This window comes from Chrysemys picta, chromosome 16, assembly GCF_011386835.1.
Source record: "Chrysemys picta bellii isolate R12L10 chromosome 16, ASM1138683v2, whole genome shotgun sequence".
NCBI lineage: Eukaryota > Metazoa > Chordata > Testudines > Emydidae > Chrysemys > Chrysemys picta.
Window position 1 is genome coordinate 32,237,209 of NC_088806.1, and position 20,825 is coordinate 32,258,033.

The following is a 20,825-nucleotide window of genomic DNA, read 5'->3' on the forward strand; positions in this document are numbered from 1 at the left end:
TTGGGATTGGACAGTGTATCTGACTTTCTTTCTGGCTTGTGTTAAAGGCTAATTCTGAGGAGTTCATTCCAGTCTTTGCAAACAACTCCCGGGAGCTGAAGGCTTTTCTGGAGCACATGACAGAGGTGCAGTCTGACTCTCCCCAGGGCGTCTATGACACGCTGCTGGAACTTCGACTCCAGAACTGGGCACATGAACAGGATCTGCAGGTTTGAGCTCCTTTCACCCTGTAGCTAGAGAAGGGGCTTTGGTGGGCCCACCATTTCTATTTGCATCATTTTTCAACCTCTAAGCCAGGGGTAGGCAACCTACAACACATGAGCTGATTTTCAGTGGCACTCGCACTACCTGGGTCCTGGCACCGGTCCAGGGGGCTCTGCATTTTAATTTAATTTTAAATGAAGCTTCTTAAACATTTTAAAAACCTTATTTACTTTACATACAACAATAGTTTAGTTATACATTATAGATTTATAGAAAGAGACCTTCTTAAAACATTAAAATGTATGACTGGCAGGCGAAACCTTAAATCAGAGTGAATAAATGAAGACTCGGCACACCACTTCTGAAAGGTTGCCGAACCCTGCTCTAAGCTCTGCTCGTATGTGGTGTTAATACAGGGTGACCCAAGCATGCTGTGCTGGACAGATGAATGGACAAACCAGCACAGTCCATCTATTACATTCTATTAGGTTAGGCTGGACGCAGTGCCTAAGGGTCTCATTGATTGTGGGTGCTGGAGAATTATGACCCCTTGGGAGAGTGCCTTGTCTCACTCACCTGCACCCTTTCTATTCTGAAAACTGGCTCCCAGCAACCACCTTGATCACTGAGTATTTCTTTGCTAATCAAGGCCAAGGAGAATTCCTCTTATTCTTTTAATAGGGAAAGGGGAAGAACAGAGCAAACTCCTCCTCCTCCTCTCCCCCCCCTGCTCCTCAGCCCACTGGAGAGCTGCAGGGTAGATGTCTGGTCCTTGGGGTGTCCCAAATTGAGGTGTCAGTAGAGGAGGTTTTGGAACAAATTGATAACCAGTAATAAGTCTCCAAGACCTGATGGTATTCACCCAAGAGTCCTGAAGGAACCCAAATGTGAAATTGTAGGACTACTAACTGTAGTCTGTAACCTATCATTTAAATCAGCTTCTGTACCAAATGACTGGAGGATAGCTAATGTGACACCAATTTTTAAAAAGGGCTCCAGAGGTGACCCTGGCAACTACAGGCCAGTAAGCCTTACTTCAGTACTGGGCAAATTGGTTGAAACTATCATAAAGAACAAAATTGTCAGACACACAAATGAACATAATTTGTTGGGAAATAGTCAACATGGTTTTTGTAAAGGGAAATCATGCCTCACCAATCTACTAGAATTCTTTGAGGGGGTCAACAAGATTGGGGACAAAGGAGATCCAGTGGATATAGTGTATTTAGGTTTTCAGAAAGCCTTTGACAAAGTCCCTCACCAAAGGCTCTTAAGCAAAGTAAGCAGTCATGGGATAAGAGGGAAGGTTCTTTCATGGATTGGTAACTGGTTACAAAATAGGAAACAAAGGGTAGGAATAAATGGTCCGTTTTCAGAATGGAGAGAGGTAAATAGTGGTGTCCCCCAGGGAGCTGTACTGGGCCCAGTCCTATTTAACATATTCATAAACGATCTGGAAAAAGGGGTAAACAGTGAGGTGGCAAAATTTGCAGATGATACAAAACTACTCAAGATATTTAAGTCCCAGGCAGACTGCGAAGAGCTACAAAAGGATCTCACAAACTGGGTGACTGGGGAACAAAATGGCAGATGAAATTTAATGTTGATAAATACAAAGTAATGCACATTGGAAAACATAATCCTAAATATACATATACAATGATGAGGTCTAAATTAGCTGTTACCACTCAAGAAAGAGATCTTGGAGTCATTGTGGATAGTTCTCTGAAATCATCCACTCAATGTGCAGAGGCAGTCAAAACAGTTAACAGAATGTTGGGAATCATCAAGAAAGGGATAGATAAGACAGAAAATATCATATTGCCTTTATATAAATCCATGGTATGCCCACACCTTGAATACTGCATGCAGATGTGGTTGCCCCATCTCAAAAAAGATGTATTGGAATTGGGAAAGGTTCAGAAAAGGGCAACAAAAATGATTAGGGGTATAAAACGGCTTCCGTATGTGGAGAGATTAATAAGACTGGGACTTTTCAGCTTGGAAAAGAGGCGACTAAGGGGGGATATGATAGAGGTCTAGAAAATCATGACTGATGTAGAGAAAGTAAATAAGGAAGTGTTATTTACTCCTTCTCATAATACAAGAACAAGGGGCTACCAAATGAAATTAATAGGTAGCAGGTTTAAAACAAACACAAGAAAGTATTTTTTCACGCATCGCACTGTCAACCTCTGGAACTCCTTGCCAGATGGTGTTGTGAAGGCCAATACTATAACAGGGTTCAAAAGGGAGCTAGATAGATTCATGGAAGATAGGTCCATCAGTGGCTATTAGCCAGGATGGGCAGGAATGGTGTCCCTAGCCTCTGTTTGCCAGAAGCTGGGATTGGGAGACAGGGCATGGATCACTTGATGATAACCTGTTCTGTTCATTCCCTTTGGGGCACCTGCCATTGGCCACTGTCAGAGGACAGGATACTGGGCTTGTCGGACCTTTGGTCTGACACGGTATGGCCGTTCTTATTATTTGCCAAGCTCCTGGAGCTTAACGCTCTGTTTGGTTCTCTCTCCTTTGCAGGTCAAAGAGAAGCTGCACAGTGAAGCCATCACCCTGCTGAAGAGTGGAAGGTTCAGAACAGTCTTCCATAAGGCTTTGGTCCTATGTCAGATGCACAATTTCAAGGATGGTGTCCTCTACCTTTATGAACAGGGCAAACTGTGAGTGCAGCTTCCCTTCCAGGGACTGAGCCTTATTGATTTAGGGACTGGACCACAACCCTTTATGTACTACAAGAGGAAGGTAAGGGTGAGGGTCCTCTGAAAGTCTCAAAGCAGGGATCTAGGTCAGTTGCCAAGCTGAAAAATTAACCTGTGTCTCTGCTGCTATTTTTGCAGAGTGGTGGTGTAATGTAATGTAGGAGGGTCTGGCTGAACTGGGTCTTTGCAGTAGTGTTGGGGAATTATGTGGCCGGGTGACAGGCTGGGGTCCCTGCAGCAGTGAGTAGGGGAGAGGTGGGCTGACCAACTGACCTGCCGCCCCCCCCTCCACTCCCCCGGCTCCCCTTTTTTCAGTTTCCAACAGATCATGCATTATCACATGCAGAATGAGCAGTACAGGAAGGTGATTGAGGTGTGTGAGTTGTATGGAGACCAAGAGACCTGTCTCTGGGAACAGGCCCTCAGCTATTTTGCCCGGAAAGAAGAGGACTGCAAGGAATACATCACAGCAGTACTGAAGCATATTGAAAACAAGAACCTCATGCCTCCACTGCTCGGTAATGACAAGACGTACAGCAAGGAAATAGGGCTAGAATGAGCTCTCTCTGGACAGAGAGTTTGGAGGAATGCAATAGTCAATGCAGCTTTAGATGTTGCTAGTCCACTAGCAGCCTCCACTGTAGGGAAGGCACATACCAGTGATCCCTGATTGAGGGGAGGGCTTACGAATTCTAATCAAGCCTCACAACCTGCCTGTGACTAAGCAGTATCCCCATTCAGTCTCTGTGCCTTGGTTTCCCCTTTGGTGAAGTGACTTGCCCAAGACAGACCATGAACTGGTGACAAAACTGGAATAGAATCCAGGTTTCTTGACTCCCAGTGCCCGGCTCTAAGCACCTTCCTGTCGTCTATTTCTGGAATCCCCTAAGCACATTGGTCACTAGAACCCACAGTTTCCCTGTCTAATTCCGTCTAAAGTTTAGAGTTTTAGTCAAGAGTTTTGTAATTCAGTAAAACCCTGAGCCCTTCGGTCTTTGGATGGCATTTCAGAACAGACCAGTCCAGCTAAGACCAGCATAGCGGTTCCAGCTCTTGGTTTGTTTCTGTATTAATGTGCCGGTTATTCTCAGTTGTGCAGACTCTGGCGCATAACTCCACGGCCACGCTGTCGGTGATTAAGGATTATCTTGTCAACAAGCTGCAGAAGCAGAGCCGCCAGATTGAACAGGATGAGCAGAGGATTCAGAAATATCGTGAAGAGACCACAAGGATCCGCCAGGAGATTGAAGAGCTCAAAAACAGGTGCCGGAGACTCTCACTCTCTCCCTGGCTATATAGAAATCTAGTTTGAGCATCCTATAGTGTGCATCCCCAAGGTCTCCTCCTGTTCTGTTCCCGGTGGTTGAGTGAGCTTGATATGGTTTTGGAGACCTAGAGGGAAAATCCTGCCTTCAGCAGCTGCTCAGGTGCACTGACTCTGGGGTGTCTTACCTTGGGTAGTCCTATTTCTTAATTTTCTTAAGGAAAATCGTATTCTGTCTCTCTCTCTCTCCCCACCCCCAAATTGTCTCAGTCCCAAGATTTTCCAGAAGACAAAGTGCAGCATCTGTACAAGTGCCCTGGAGCTGCCTTCAGTCCATTTCCTGTGTGGTCATTCCTTTCACCAGCACTGCTTTGAGAGCTACTCAGAGAGCGATTCAGAATGCCCCACCTGCCTGCCAGAGAACCGAAAGGTCACAGATATGATCCGAGCCCAAGAACAGAAGAGAGATCTGCATGATCAGTTTCAGCATCAGGTAGGGGTATCACCATCACTGCCCTTTCCCCTTATACCTGCTGGGTTTAAATCTCTGCTGGGCAGGGGCAGCAGGTTTGTAGAAATTTTGGTGGTGCCTAGAATGCCCAGAGCCCACCCCCTCAAACTCTGCCCCCTAACTGCCTAAGGCTCTAGGAGGGAGTTTGGGTGGGGGGAGGAGGTCTGGGGTGCAGGCCCTGGGCTGGGACATGGGATTAGTCCTGCTTTGAGCAGGGGGTTGGACTAGATGACCTCCTGAGGTCCCTTCCAACCCTGAGATTCTATCATCTATGATTAGGGTACAGGCCCTTGGAGGGAGTTTGAGTGCAGAAGGAGTGAGAGGTTTGGGTGGGGGAGGGGGTCTGGAATGCGAGGTGCAGGCTCTGGGAGGGAGTTTGGGGACGGGAAGGGGTGCAGGCTCTGGAAAACGGAGTTTGGGAGTAGGCTCTGGGAGGGAGTAGAGGGCTGGGGTGCAGGCTCTGGGAGAGTTTGGGGGCAGGAGGGTGTGTGGGGGAAGGGGGTGAGGGATGCAGGCTCTGGGTTGGAGTTTGGGTGCAGGCTCTGGGAGGGAGTTTGGGGGCAGAAGGGGGAGGTGTGGGAAAGGGGTGGGGGTGCAGGATCTAGGAGGGGTTGAGGGGGTGCAGCACTTACCTGGGACTCCTAGGCAGGGCGGGGGGCCTCCGCACGCAGCTTCCCCCAGGCGCTGTCCCCGCAGCTTCCTATTGGCCACAGGGATGCTTGGGGCGGGAGCAGCGTGTGTAGACACAAACCCACCCCGCCAAGGGGCCGCAGGGAGGGGCCGGCAGCCATGTGGAGCGAGCAGGCAGGAAGCCACTCAGCTCTGCTGCGCTGCCAGTGGTGGGTGGGGGCCCTGGGACGTTTTAAATCGCCCGGGGGATGCATGGGGGGAAGCGCCCAGGGGTGGAAGGCTGGGCCAAGGGAGAGACCCGCCCTCAAACAGTGCTGGAGATGGGCCCCGGGCCAGGAATATTCCTGGTGCCCAAGCACCACGGGCCCATAGAACTCGCCGCCCATGCTGCTGTGAACAGTATGCGTTAATATACACAGGAGTTCAGGCTCCTGTGCTGTTTGTGAGACTTGTTGAGAATAGGAAAGGATGAAGCTACTTTGCAAACAGGTCCTTATTGAACCTGAATTGTGGAGCATTGGTAGCTGAATTACTTGTCTCTGAGGTGCCTTTCATACCAAAGGATTCTTTTGTGCTTTACGAATGGAGGTATCTAGAAGTAATTTCCCTTCAGCTGTCACTGAAAGGCATCCACCTGTAGAGTGGAACATGACAGCTGCGCAATAGCATACAGTAACACTGCACAACAGTTTGATCTGAAATTACAGTGAAATTGAGGGAGGTAGAAAATAGTTGGTCAAGTTGGCCGAGGCAGGTTTAAGACTGTAAAGGTAGAGTCTCTCCTGTCAGACCTTTTCTAAGCAAGGATTTAAAATGTTAGAAAAATCTAATGTAGACAAGGCAGTGTGTACTTTAACATATGCTAAGTTGGTGGTGTTCAAAAGCATAGGGTCATAGGGTTCAATTTGATTTGACAGCACACGATTTAAATGGAGATGAACTGAATATTTAGGTGAACATGTGGATAATCAGGAAGGCTGAATATCCTAGCTGCAGAAAACCTTTCTTGAGGTGTGTATTAGTATAAGAGCTTCCACCAAGAGTGACAATGCTCCTTTGCTTATGTAACACAAATGCTGCAAAATGAAGTGACTAAATATGGTTGAGATTGCAGCAGATGGCGCATGAGTGCTTTTGGAGCAGGACCCAACCCTCTTTTAACGAAGCTTCTTTTTGTCTTTGACAGCTCAAGTGCTCTAATGATGGCTTCTCTGTTGTTGCTGATTACTTTGGTCGTGGGGTTTTCAACAAGCTCACTCTCATCACGGATCCGCCCCCAGGTAAATCAGCCACAACTATTGATGCTGGCCTGCAGAGGGAACTCCTCATACACACAAAACGCAGCACCTAGAGCCATGCCTTCCCTGGGACGCCTCCTTGTGGATCTTGTACTATACTTATCTTGAAGACTCTGTAAATTAGTTGCTTCTTGATTTCTTTCAACCCCGCCAATGAACTCGGATGGAACTTGACTGGGGAGGATGTGAGCTCAAGTGGCTATAAAACTACCGTGTTGTTGGGATATATATATGATGCAAAGAACGGTGCACTTTCTGGGAGAGTTTGAGTACAGGTCATGGTGCATAGCACCCCTCTGACAGCTTCACAGTGCCTTAAGCCCTGGGCACACCAACCTGTCTGCAACGCTACAGGGCAATCTCTGGTGTCACATTTGCACAGCACAAAGCCTTTTGCAGCAGGTTTCTGCTGGGCAGTAACTGATTGTCCTGTGGGCTGGGTCAGCCAGTGCTGCACCTAATTACCACTATACTAGCTTGACAGAACAGAAGGCTACGAAAAATAATTGGGTTTCTTGTCCAATGGTCGAGTGTTGTGTGGTGTGCTTGTCTTGGGTTTTTTGTTGATTTGTTTTTTAATTTAGTTGCTTGTAGGCCAGAGATCAAGTTTGGTTATCACTGATGGAAAATAAGAATTTGGGGCCAGATGGTCTTTTAGGGGTGTAATTGCTTCATTTGGTTGCTCTGAGATGATTTTATGTAATGAAGAATGTCCTAATAGGCATGTAGATAGAAATTCAACTCAAATGTGAGTTCAGAATTTCTCCTGGCAGCTGCTCGACCCATGTTTCACCTGTATTAAAAGTGACCTCACACAAATTCAGTTGTGCTGTAACTGTCTTTCCATTTAAAGGTTAGAATTGCTTACTGTAAGACATTTCTTATGTACATACTTTGAATTTATGCATGTTTTGTAGCTCAGAGAAATGTGAACATAGGCTTTTTCTTAATGTGAACTGACTGTGATGATTTAGGGATATAATCTGCCCTGCAGGGGCTCTTGGAGCTACAAGTTATGTATCTGAAAAGAGAAGAAAATACACTTCTTCATAACAAGTAAAATGTAGGGTTTTCTCTTATAGAAATGCAAAAAATGTTTAACACAGTGCATATTGATCTTATCTATATATAAAATAACTTCCAGTCCCTCACGCTGCCCCAAAGGCAAATCCCAGGCCCACTAACTGCACATAAGCAATTGTCAGAAAATCCCCTCTATTTCTGTAGTACTGTGTTGCTGAGCTATGGATTGTGTATTGATTATATTGATCACTTAAGAATTCCCTGTTATCACTCTGAGGTTTGACAGGTTTTTCCTAACATCAGGCCCAGTATTATTAAAATTACTGCTGAGTTGGGAACCTCAATGGTGGGTGCTGAGCACCCATCGGCAGCCCCCCATCAGCTCACCCCCAGCGCCTCCTGCCCGCTGGCAGGCACTGTGGATCAGCAACCCCCCATCCCTCCCTGTGCATAAATTTAGGGCCTTACTTACCTTTGTTTAAACCCCTGCTTTTTACATAACACAACAGATAACATGGAACTGCCTTCTGTTCAACTAGAATATGGGCCTTTGGGCTGTTCTTTATGCAAATACACTGGTTTTCTGAGAGCCCTGGTGTCTAGAAAGCTCAGATGGGCTTTTCGTGTTTTTGTGCAACTGAGCACACTGGCCCAAATTCATCTCTGATGTAATTGCAGTGAGACCACTGTGGCTTCAGCAGGGATGACTTTAAGCACAGAAAGTCAATGTTTTTCTCTATACACCTCTACCCTGATATAACGCTGTCCTCGGGAGCCAAAAAATCTTACCGCGTTATAGGTGAAACTGCGTTATATCGAACTTGCTTTGATCCGCCGGAGTGCGCAGCCCCGCGCCCCCCGGAGCGCTGCTTTACCGCGTTATATTCAAATTCGTGTTATATCGGGTCGCGTTATGTCGGGGTAGAGGTGTATGTGGAAATCACTGTTCTAGCAACATAACACTATTTCCTGCTGCTGTTTTGTGTGTGTTTACATATAGCTACTAGTGATTTTGCTTTCCTATATTCCCTGGGGGTTGCTAGTGCTGCAGGGCTATTCTGAGGGCTCCTGCCTCCGAACTCACCTCCAGCTGTGCGAGGTCCACCACCAGTTGTTCCATTAGCAGCAGCAGCCCCAGCATCTTGCACAGCCTGTGGCCTGGATGCAGGGTAATCTCATGGGAGGGAGGAGCCAATAGTGCTGAGTTCTGCGAGCCAATCTGGGCTGCAGACCCCACGAGCCCCATTGGGCCATGTTCAGAGGAGCCAGGAGAAGTCACCTAGGACCCATCAACTCCATTGGCGCACATGGGACAAGGATAGCGCTCCCCTCCGAAGACAACCCTGGAAGAATGCACCTGGTGGCTGGAGGCGGGTGGTGAGTGAGGAGCCAGTGCATGCCCTGAAGGTGGAGAGATGTATAGAAACTTCATGCATACCCCATGTGAAGACTCCTGTACACACGCTTCCTCCTTTAATATGTTAATGCAGACCATAAAGTCCCTTGTGTGCATGCCCAGTGGGGCTAATGAGGCATAAGCTGGCACAGAAAACTGTACGCATCCTCCCCGTGAAAACACTATGGCTGCATATGAATTCGTTTTGCAGGTGCGTGCTCCAGGGGAAGAGGTCTGTACACCTTCTCCATGGCCTGGCAGTGTAAAGCCCTGGGTTCTATGTCACTATCACACATAGGCATAACAACACCTGAATAAAGATTCTTACGTCTTTAATGAGCCATGGGGAGGTGTGATGTAATTCCTGGTTTCACGGGTAAAACACTAGCAACAAAAAGCCGCCTTCCTTTCCCCAGCTCAAGACCAGGAAGTCATCTGGCCCTCAAATTTGCCATGCAGTAGAAGGGAGAGGCTTTTGCTTCTTAGTAAACCTCCAATAAAGAAACAGTTAATTTGAAATTCAACATTTGCAAAATGAGAAAACATGAAAAAACTACAACTATCACCAATGTTATTGTTTTATGTGATCTAGTCTCATAAATTAACATAATTCTGAAATGGGATAACTCAAGTGGTTTTAGGTTGAAACAAAAAAAAATGTGCATTTTTAGTGTGAAATGCTTGTTTTTTGTTACTGTTATCAGGTCTTCATTATTGTAATCTTAACAGTGTCCATCAAACTAGCTGCATCAGGGATCCATGATTTTAGGCTTTTTAAATGGCTCTCTCTACTATTTGGGCCTACTTTCCTCTGGTGCGCCCTTCCCTGAGATTGGTTTGAAGTGGTATGTGTAATAACATTTTAAAAAAGCAATGCTGCTATATTGAAGCATTATCCTGCGGGTGAGCCATGCACTGTGTAAACATCTGATAAGCGTTATCGAATAGTGTTCCTCCTAGGGTGACAAGGTATCTCTGCAGCCCCGCTGACTGGGAGCCACCTGAGGTAAGCCCCAGCTCCAGCCCTGAGTCTCTCTCTCTCTCCCCCTACCCCCAAAAAAATCCCTTATCTACACCCCAGAGCCTGCACCCCACTACCATTAACTCCTCTGCCACCCATCCCAGCCTGGAGCCCTCATTCACCCCAAACCCCTCATCCCTGGCCTTGTCCTAGCCCCCCTGCACCCCAACCTCTTGCCCCAGCCCAGAGTCCCTCCCACACCCTGAACCCCTCACTTCTGGGCCCATCCCAGAGCTCACACCCCCCGTTAGAGCCCTGCTCTCACCCCTCCCGCACGCCAGCCCAGGGAAAGGGGGGGAGAGCAAACCACAGAGGGAGGGGCATGTAGGGAGACGGGGGCACGGCCTCTTACGCGCATGCTTGATTTTCCTCCCGCCCCTGCACGCGAGAAAACTACAGTTCCCGGCAGCGGCGAGGCGGACAGCGCCTGCCCAGCGTCCCACGTGACAGGCTCCCAGGCCGCCGCCGTCCCTCACGTGCGCGTCCTCGGCGGCCCGGTCACCTGACCCCCGCCGGGTCCAGCTCTGGGTGCCAAGATGGCTGCTTACCTGCAGTGGCGCCGCTTCGTGTTCTTTGACAGGGAGCTGGTGAAGGAGCCGCCCGGGACCGACGGGGGAGGTGCCGGCGCGGGGAAGCCCTTCGCCCTTCCGCCGGGCATCACCGTCTGCGACTCGGGCAGAGGCAGCCTGGTTTTCGGGGATATCCTTGCTCGGGGCTCCCTCGGGGGTCGCCGTCTGGCGGCCTCTCCCACCTTGGATGTTTGCGGGGGGAGCGAAGCGGGGGCCCCCACCTCCTTTGAATGCTAGCGGGTAGGAAAGAGGTTGGGGCGCCTTTTCCCCCTCCGTGGGCGCCAGTGCGACGGGATGAGCTTTAGGAATGGCCAAGTCATTGTGAAGAACAAATCATGTCAAACCAATCTGATAGCTTTCTTTGATAGGATAACGAGCCTTGTGGCTAAGGGTGAAGCTGTGGATTTGGTATACCTAGACTTTAGTAAGGCATTTGATACGGTCTCGCATGATATTCTTATCGATAAACTAGGCAAATACAATTTAGATGGGGCTACTATAAGGTGGGTGCATAACTGGCTGGATAACCGTACTCAGAGAGTTGTTATTAATGGTTCCCAATCCTGCTGGAAAGGCATAACGAGTGGGGTACCACTGGGGTCTGTTTTGGGACTGGCTCTGTTCAATATCTTCATCAATGACTTAGATATTGGCATAGAAAGTCCGCTTATTAAGTTTGCGGATGATACCAAACTGGGAGGGATTGCAACTGCTTTGGAGGACAGGGTCATAATTCAAAATGATCTGGACAAATTGGAGAAATGGTCTGAGTTAAACAGGATGAAGTTTAACAAAGACAAAGGCAAAGTGCTCCACTTAGGAAGAAAAAATCAGTTTCACACATACAGAATGGGAAGAGACTGTCTAGGAAGGAGTACGGCAGAAAGGGATCTAGGGGTTATAGTGGACCACAAGCTAAATATGAGTCAACAGTGTGATGCTGTTGCAAAAAAAGCAAACATGATTCTGGGATGTATTAACAGGTGTGTTGTGAGCAAGACACGAGAAGTCATTCTTCCGCTGTACTCTGCTCTGGTTAGGCCTCAGCTGGAGTATTGTGTCCAGTTCTGGGCACCGCATTTTAAAAAAGATGTGGAGAAATTGGAAAGGGTCCAGAGAAGAGCAACAAGAATGATTAAAGGTCTTGAGAACATGACCTATGAAGGAAGGCTGAAAGAATTGGGTTTGTTTAGTTTCTAAAAGAGAAGACTGAGAGGGGATATGATAGCAGTTTTCAGGTATTTAAAAGGGTCTCATAAGGAGGAGGGAGAAAACTTGTTCACCTTAGCCTCTAAGGATAGAACAAGAAGCAATGGGTTTAAACTGCAGCAAGGGAGATCTATGTTGGACATTAGGAAAAAGTTCCTAACTGTCAGGGTGGTTAAACACTGGAATAAATTGCCTAGGGAGGTTGTGGAATCTCCATCTCTGGAGATATTTAAGAGTAGGTTAGATAAATGTCTATCAGGGATGGTCTAGACAGTATTTGATCCTGCTATGCAGGCAGGGGACTGGACTCGATGGCCTCTCGAGGTCCCTTCCAGTCCTAGAAAATCTATGAATCTATAAGTCCGGAGTCGGCAGCACAGTGACAAGATTGCTCCTTATGCCTGGCTGGTGCTGTACTGTTCAAATATTCGTATGTCTGTTTCACGCACAGACTTGGCCATCGCAATTGGCACCAAATGCTCCCCCGCCAACCTCAGCCCACGAGTCTAGGGCTGGATGAACTGTATAGTCTGAACTAGTCTCTACTTACTGCTAGAGGAGGGAGCTTCTGAGTGGGGCTGAGGCACATTGACGGTGTGGAGTGGAAGAAACTTGCTCTCCCACCACCTGTGCTCTACCTGTTTTGTGGAGAAATGAAATGGGAAGTGTGTGAGTGATATATATAATGCAGTCAATTTCAGAATATTTCTCCTTTATAGAACGAGCGTTTTGGGTAGTTAACTGGGATATGGCAAGCATTCCCTGAAACCACAAGGAGTGGTTTTGCTGACCTAATGTGTGTTTTTGGAATCCATCAGGCTTTAGGAAGTGTAGTCCATTTTCTTTGTTGCACGATGCATGTGAAGACACTTGTGAATGCGTTCTGCGTGGCTGAGAATCACTGTTGGTAAGAACTAGAAAGAGTACAATGGGCAAAAATATTTAATCTATGTACTAGAAACAAGGTAACCACCCTCATCTTGAAATACACTATGGGTTCAATACAGTAAGGTTCTGAAAGCCTCCCGTTAAGTGCTTTTCATTGGGAGTCAAAAGTGTTTAGTACCTCGCAGCATTGGGCCCTAAACTAATAGTAGGATGTCTGTTAGGTGTGCGCAGAGCTGTTGCTTTGTTTTTCAGTTGCCGTTTAGCATATAAAATGTCTGCCTCTTCCAACTCCTGGTTACCTGCACATTAAAATGTTCTCTAAATATTTTGTTGCCCTTTGATCACCTCAGTTTCTGGAACAATAGCTAGTGTGAGTATATTTGGCCAGCTGTCACTAATAAGGGTAGCCTAAGAAGGGTTTGGTTCTGATATGTGTGGTTTCATTTTTTTTCTACAAGTACCTTGACTATCATCTACATATGGAAGGTCAGATCTGGTTCTTGCCACGCTCCCTTCAGCTTAGCAGTTTCCAGGCTTACAAGCTGAGGGTGACTCACCTGTACCAGCTGAAGCAGCACAACATCTTGGCTTCTGTTGGTGAAGATGAAGAAGGCATTAACCCGCTGGTAAATCAAAATGACAAAGAGGACATGAGCCCATCTTGTTTGCTTTTCTGAGGGAGAACAATGTATTGGGATTAGTTTGGGAAAGTCTCAGGTGTAAAAATAATGTACTAATTTCTAGCCCAATGGACTTAAGGGACCAGGAAGTGGACTCAATATACCTTAAAACCATATCTACTCACATTCTGTCTGCGTTGTTTGCAGGTTAAAGTCTGGAACTTAGAGAAACGAGATGGTGGGAATCCTCTTTGCACAAGGATTTTCCCAGCAATACCGGGTAACAAACCTACAGTTGTCACCTGCCTAACTGTCCATGAGAATCTTAACTTCATGGCTATTGGTAAGTGAAAGCAAATTCCTCCTGAATATGCTGAACAAACTCTGAAGTTAATATGATGGAACGAAAATGGGTTGGTCCTACAGAAGGCAGCGTAGAGTGTTCTTGATTTTTACTATAATTTACTTGCAAAGTTTAATGCTTTATTGAGGTTTAAAGTTTAGGTACATACTCTCTTTAGCTATATTGCAAATTTTTATTTAAATTAACGGGGCTTAAAAATGATTTAACAAAAAAAAAAAAGACACACGGGTAATTTAGATTTTGTTCAGGCGGAGGAGAATGGGTTTTGTAATATGGTAGTACCAGGCTATAAAATATATAGGAAAGATACAGAAGGTTGAGTGGCATTGTATGTTAAAGAAACCATAGTCAAATACGGTGCCAATCTGAAATGAAACAAACTGTACCATAGACTCTCTATGAATAGAAATTGCATGCAGAGCTGGATTTATACCTTGCGCGCCCCTAGGCACAGCTTCTTCAGCACCTCTTCCCCCCCCCCCCCCCCCTGCAGCTGACAATCACATAGGTAGCAAGTAAGTGCCACTTTACTGCACAGATATCTTCCTTGACTTCTGCTTCGCAAACGCGCTAATGATATCCTCAAAATCCATATATTTTTAAAAGTTCTCCTTCAATAGTTAAAGGGGTCCAAGCTTCTGACCTTTGGGAGCACCAAGGTCAGGGCTTTAGACCCGGAGGGAATGCTGGGGCTCGGAGCTTCAGCCCTGCGGCTCTGTTCCCCGTTTCAGCCCCGGAAGGCAGAGTGCTGGGGCTTGGGGCTTTAGCTACGAGGGGAGTGCTGGTTTCAGCCCCAGTGCTCCCACCATAGCTCAAGCCCCGGCGCGCCCCTCCCCTGCTGAAACTGGTAGCGGAGCTGTACAAGCACTGGCGCCCCTGCCCCCCGGGCAGAAGCCGGGAATGGAGCTGTGGGGCTGAAGCCCCGAGCCCCGAGCCCCAGCGCTCCCCCCAGATCTAAAGTCCTGAGCCCTGGTAAACCCGAGGATCAGAAGCCCTGATACCCCAGAGCCCTGACTCCCCCCTACCTGTGGCTGCAGTCCCAATCCCTCCATCCCCTCGGTGTCTGAAGTCCGTAAAGTCTTGTTTGGAGTTGCGGACATTTCAGAGTTACGGACCACCTCCATTCCTGAGGTGTCTGTAACTGTGAGGTTCTACTGTATTATTGGGGTGTTTATAATTTTTAAAATAAGTTTATGCTAACCACTTTTAACCGTGTATGTATTAACTTTTTAACTTTTATAGCACTTTTAGGTGACCCTAGAATGCTGGTGTCCCTAGGCATGTGCCTACTGTTCCTAATTGGAAATCTGGCCCTGATTGCATGCTTGACTAAAAAAAAAGTATAGCAGTAGGCATAGGCTATCAACCACCTGACAAGGATGGTGACAGCGATTCTGAAATGATAAAGTTGCTTAGAGAGGCTCCAGAAGCAGAAAGCGCCGTTATAATGACTGGGTAAATGTCACATTGGGGCATGACACTGAGATAAAATTCCGTGACCGCATGAGTGACTGCTTCTTGGAGCAGCTAGTTCTGGGACCCACAAGGGGCAGATGAGCACAAACTGTGGGGGGAAGAGTTAACACGGCTTTTTGTAAAGGAAAGTCATGCCTCACCAACTTATTCAGATTCTTTGAGGGTGTCAACAAGCACCTGGACAAAGGTGATCCAGTGGATATAGTGTACTAGGACTTTCAGGAAGCCTTTGACGAGGTCCATCACCAAAGGCTCTTCATGCAAACTAAATAGTCATGAGATAAGAGAGAAGGTCTTCTTATGGATCAGTAACTTGTTCAGAGACTTGTTCTAAAAATGTGACTTTTGACCAACTGGTTTCCTTCCATTGTACAATGTTGATTTTTATAGTGCTCATTATGTACATGTGGCGCGCTGTGATTTAAAACAACTGTTACACAAAACTGGTTCCAGTGAGTTAGGCGTCTGTTGTAGCAAAGCAAAACAATAAGGAGCAATGGGAGAAAATAAACCATAAAGAAAGCGTGTGTGTAAGAAACCCAGATTAAACTTTCTCAAACAGTAAGGCTTTGCACTGGGCCAGGAGATGGCCGGGAAGAGGTCCTAGTAGGCTCTACTCAGGAAGGGAGTTCGATACATGGGTCCGTGAAGTGAGAAGACCATGGGACCACCCCAGTATGCATATCTGTCTGGGAAACAACAAGGAGGATCCAACTGACTGCAGCTGCCTTGGACTTAATACTAGTATATGTTTGGAAAGTGCCATAGACATAAACAGTTTAGTCCTTTTCCTTCAACAGGTTTTGCAGATGGAAGTGTTGTGCTTACAAAAGGTGACATCACACGAGACCGACACAGTAAGACCCAGATCTTGCATGAAGGCAATTACCCGGTCACTGGCCTTGCCTTCCGCCAGTCTGGGAAAATCACCCACCTTTTTGTTGTCACCACGGAGAACATCCAGGTAAGATATTGGCTTGACAAAACAGTAATGGAGGTCAGACTCTGGCCCACTGCTTGTAACCGCTCCTGGTTATTTATCACCAATCTGCGGTTCGATATAATCTCTGAAAAATCATATTTCATTCACAGTCCTATATGCTGTCAGTGAAGGATTATCCTCGCCTGGAGCTGGACACACATGGTTGCGGTTTACGCTGCTCCACGCTCAGCGACCCCTCCCAGGACCTCCAGTTCATTGTGGCAGGAAACGAATGTGTGTATCTGTACCAGCCAGATGAGCGTGGCCCCTGCTTTGCCTTTGAAGGACAGAAGTTGATCGTTCACTGGTATCGGGGATACCTCATCATTGTTTCCAAGGACCGGAAGAGCTCTCCAAAGTAAGACTCCGGGAAGCAGATGAGTCCATTTTACATGTATTCACTATGCGGTTTTTGTTCTTTGCAGCTCTCCTGGTGCTTTGTTGTGCAAGGCTATTGTGACACGGAGCCCCATTGCTCTCAGCTGGCAGAGGGCTCACTAGTCTGTGACAGCAACTCCTAACAGGCCTACCGCTTTCATAGTATTAATTCAGAAAGAGTACCAGATGAGGTTTTTAAATGGTTATGATTATTGTCGTAAATGTTGGTATGGCTGCTATGTAAGGAGTTATGTGTATATCCACTGGAAATATGTTCTGATAGTTTGTATCAAGGTGTTAATTTATCCGTCTGTCTGTTGACATGTAAATTGAGTATTGTCTCGTTCACACTCCCCAATCTGAGCTAAATGCAGAGGAAGAACTGAGATTTAACAGGAAGAGAAGAACAGCAGGGGGGTAGGAACCTTTTCCAGGGATGCACTTCAGCAGTTTACTAGATTATATCTGGGGACAAGGAAACCACCCTGTATTCCTTTGCCTAGGAAGTAATCGGGTGCGATTACATTCATGAAAATAGGATCTCAACTAGGTTTGGTTGAAAACACTGCAAAAAGGCTTTGGGTAAGATAATCTTACTTGGACAGAAGGTCAGACAGTTCATCTTAGTCTCTAGGAATGGTGTTACGATTTTGTTTGATAGGTAACCCTTCCTTCTGTTTCCATTATCCTTGCTCACTATCTCATAAATATTGATCTTTGATGATAAACTTATGATCGTTTTCACTGTAAGTATAACTCAGTGCTGTAGTATTGTACGAGATGCTGCTCCAGAGTTAAATCATTCAAGATGGTGTGTACACTGTTGCCTTAGGGACAAAAAACCTCTTATTACTGTGAATGTTCCATCATTAGGGAGCTGAACACTACAGGGGAATGCTTCAAAGTGTTTTGGGGACTGGGTTGCACCTGTCGTTAACCTGCAAGGCAAAGTAATGGGGATATAGCCCAGAGGAGACGGTTTGGGAGCTAACAGGCTAGAAGTGTCACGGAGCTGACACCCAGTTAAGCAGCAGCAAGTCTGTCTCTAGCTGGAGGCACAGTGGGTAATAAGGTGACTCTCAGTCCTGGGCACCTTGAGAATCATCCCAGGTGTTGACTGACATTACTGTGGCATGTGATTGGTATTAGAGCCCTGGCAAAGGCTGCTATGAATTCAGCTGAATCTACAGAATCCAGTCATTGCTCCTGGGATAGTGCCATGCACCACCATCCAGATCCAGTGGGATCTGTCACCACCCTTTTATAACTCAGATTTGATTTCTCCCATCTAATATATGAACTAACAACATACAACATACTCACATGGTTGTTCAAAGGTTTGTATCCCAGCTCTAAGTGTGTTAAGAAGATGCTTTTGAGAATGTGACACAGAAATCCAGGGGCACGTGTGTTAATCTCTTCCTCTTTCTTCTGGTATCCAGATCAGAGTTTGCTGGGAGCGACCCACAGAACTCTGACAAGCAAATCTTGAATGTCTATGACCTGTGTAACAAGTTCATCGCGTACAGCTCGGTCTTCGATGACGTGGTGGATGTCTTAGCAGAGTGGGGGTCTCTCTACGTGTTGACTAGAGATGGGAAGATCCATGTGCTTCAGGAAAAGGATACTCAGACCAAACTTGAGGCAAGCCACCTTCTTAATATGTGTTTTATGGCTTCAGATTTGTAAAAGCTCCACAGATTAGAGGTTGAGAAGCCAGCACTTTGGACAAGTGAGTTATATGTTGGCAGTATCGTTGTTGCCTTGTTGCTCCCAGGATATTGGAGAGACAAGGTGGGTGAGGGGCCAGTAGAAGATGTGACTTCCCTGACCTTGTCTGTAAGTGAGTTATATAGCAGATGAGCTAACAGCTTCTCTGAACAACCCAGGCATTGCAGACAATTTAGTATCTTATGCAAACCTGTATAGGGCTTTGGACCAGCATTGAGTGGAAGGAACAACTAGCCTTGCAGGCACTTATGGCGTTTACCTGGTGAGGACCGTAGCAGGTGAAATATGCCACTGTCTAGAGCAGAGGGGTCAAAAACCTTCTTCCTTGTGTTGGATTTATTTTCAGATGTGGCAGAATCTAAGATTTTATGTTTAAAAAAAAAAAAAAAAAAAAAAAAAAAAAAGTTTCTAGTCCTTGTGGCTGTGAAGTAAACTTCTCAAATATGAACCAAAAAGAATGCATCAGTTTATAATCTTCCTGAATCTGCAGACAGTCTGAGACACAATAGCTTTGAGAGATGTGAACTCTCCCATTAATCTCATTGGAGTATTAATTTTTAAGCCTTGTTATGACACTTGAATGTAAGCATTAATTATGTAATTGATGACCGGTTAGTGAGTGGTATGGGGAAGGAGGTGAGAATGAAACCCAAGGAGGTGGGAATTGCTGCTAAAAAAGAAATGCAGAGGGAAGAGAGGAGGAAATACCTGAAGACCTGGTTGAGGGATGGAAACAGAGAAAGGAGGATAAGGCGGGAAGGGAAACAAAGGGCGGAAATAACGGTGTAGATGAAGGGGAGCAGATTTCCCTGTTGCGTGAAGCTGAGTGTGACAATAAGGGACTGAACAAATAATTACTGACAGTTGTGTTGTTATGTAAAAGCCAGATTCTACTACTGATCTCTGTGGTAACCTGCCATTGATCTCAGAGGTAGGGTCTGTGCATTGAGGGGAGCGTGTTGTCCTGAACATGTTATTTGACCTGTGGACTGTAATTAAATATTAAATTTGGCCCTTGCCACAGAATGAATTTGACATCTCCTTCCAGAGATTTAACCTTTCCGCTTTGTGAGGCTTGCGGGGCTGAGGAGAGGCCCATATGTGGTGTAGGGACAGAGATGGTTATTGTGGTTAAACGTAAGAGTGGCCATACTGGGTGAGACCAGTGGTTCATCAGGTGCATAATCCTGTCTTCTGACATTGGCCAGTGGTAGATGCTTCAGAGGGAATGAACAGAATAGGGCAATTACTGAGTGATTCATCCTCTGTCAACCAGTCCCAACTTCTGGCAGTCAGAGGTTTAGGGACACCCAGTGTTGCCTTCCTGACCATCTTGGCTAATAGCCATTGATGGACCTATCCTCCTTGAACTTATCTAATTCCTATTTAAAACCATTTGTTGTTTTGGCCTTGGCTACATCCCCTGACAACGAGTTCCACTGGTAAACTATGCATTTTTTGAAGAAGTACTTATGTTTCTTTTAAATCTGCTGCCTGTTAATTTCATTGGGTGACGCCTGGTTCTTGTGTTATGTGAAGTGGTAAATAACACTTCCTTATTTACTCTCTCTACACCATTCATGATTTTATAGACCTCATCGTATCTCCACTTCGTCACTTACTTTCTAAATTGCATGACAGTCCCAGTCTTTTTAATCTCTATTCATTTTAAAGCTGTTGCATTCCCCTTCTCTGTACTTTTTCAAGTTCTAATATGTCTTTTTTGAGATGTGGCAACCAGAACTGCATGTAGTTTTCAAGATGTCGGCGTACCATGGATTTATAGTAATATTATGATATTTTCTCTTATCTATCCCTTTCCAAATGGTTCCTAACAGGCTGTTAGCTATTTTGACGACCGCTGCATATGGATGTTTTCAGAAAACTTTCCACGAAGATCCCAAGATCTATCTTGAGTGGTAACAGCTAATTTAGACCCATCATTTTGTATATGTAGTTGAGATATGTTTTCCAATGTGCATTATTTTGCATTTATCAGCATTGAATTTCATTTGCCATTTTGTTGCCCGGTAACCCAGTTTTGAGAGATCCCCTTGTAAATGTTCAATGTCAGCTTTGGACTTAACTATCTTGAGTAACTTTATATCATCAGCAAACTTGACACCTCACTGTTCATGGCCTTATGAATATGTGGAACCACATAGGTCCCAATACAGATCCTTGGTGTAACCCACTATTTACCTTTTTCTGCTGTGAAAACGAACTATTTATTCCTAACCTTTGTTTCCTGTTCTTTCATCAGTTACTGATCCATGAGAGGACCTTCCCTCTTATCCCATGACTGCTTACATTGCTTAAAAGCCTTGGTGAGGAACATTGTCAAAGGCTTTCTCAAAGTCCAAGTACACTATATCCACTCAATCACCCTTGTCCAAATATTTGTCGACCCCTACAAAGAATTCTAATAGATTGTTCAGATGTGATTTCTCTTTACAAAAGCATGTTAAGTCTTCCAACAAATTGTGTTCATCTGTGTGTCAGATAATCATTTTGTTTACTATAGTTTCACCCAATTTACCT

At 45.9% G+C, this 20,825-nt stretch overlaps 1 protein-coding gene across 11 annotated transcripts in view; it reads left to right on the forward strand.

The window, feature by feature from the left end:
* VPS11 (VPS11 core subunit of CORVET and HOPS complexes) overlaps positions 1-20,825 on the forward strand; it is a 62,936-nt gene that overhangs the window by 18,624 nt on the left and 23,487 nt on the right. Inside the window, exons 11-16 of one of the 11 annotated variants that reach the window (XM_065569185.1) lie at positions 48-209; positions 2,746-2,885; positions 3,240-3,442; positions 4,016-4,187; positions 4,459-4,681; positions 6,516-7,446. The exons of 2 other annotated variants lie outside the window; for them this stretch is intronic. In XM_065569185.1, coding sequence (XP_065425257.1) covers positions 48-209; positions 2,746-2,885; positions 3,240-3,442; positions 4,016-4,187; positions 4,459-4,681; positions 6,516-6,680 — 1,065 coding nt within the window. In that variant the 3' untranslated portion in view covers positions 6,681-7,446. Of the gene's footprint in view, positions 1-47; positions 210-2,745; positions 2,886-3,239; positions 3,443-4,015; positions 4,188-4,458; positions 4,682-6,515; positions 7,447-10,406; positions 10,877-13,191; positions 13,360-13,560; positions 13,697-15,993; positions 16,158-16,285; positions 16,534-17,995; positions 18,198-20,217; positions 20,612-20,825 lie in introns of those variants that run through there. 8 more of the 11 variants (XM_005299811.4, XM_008165592.4, XM_065569187.1 and 5 more) reach the window with 8 other exon arrangements.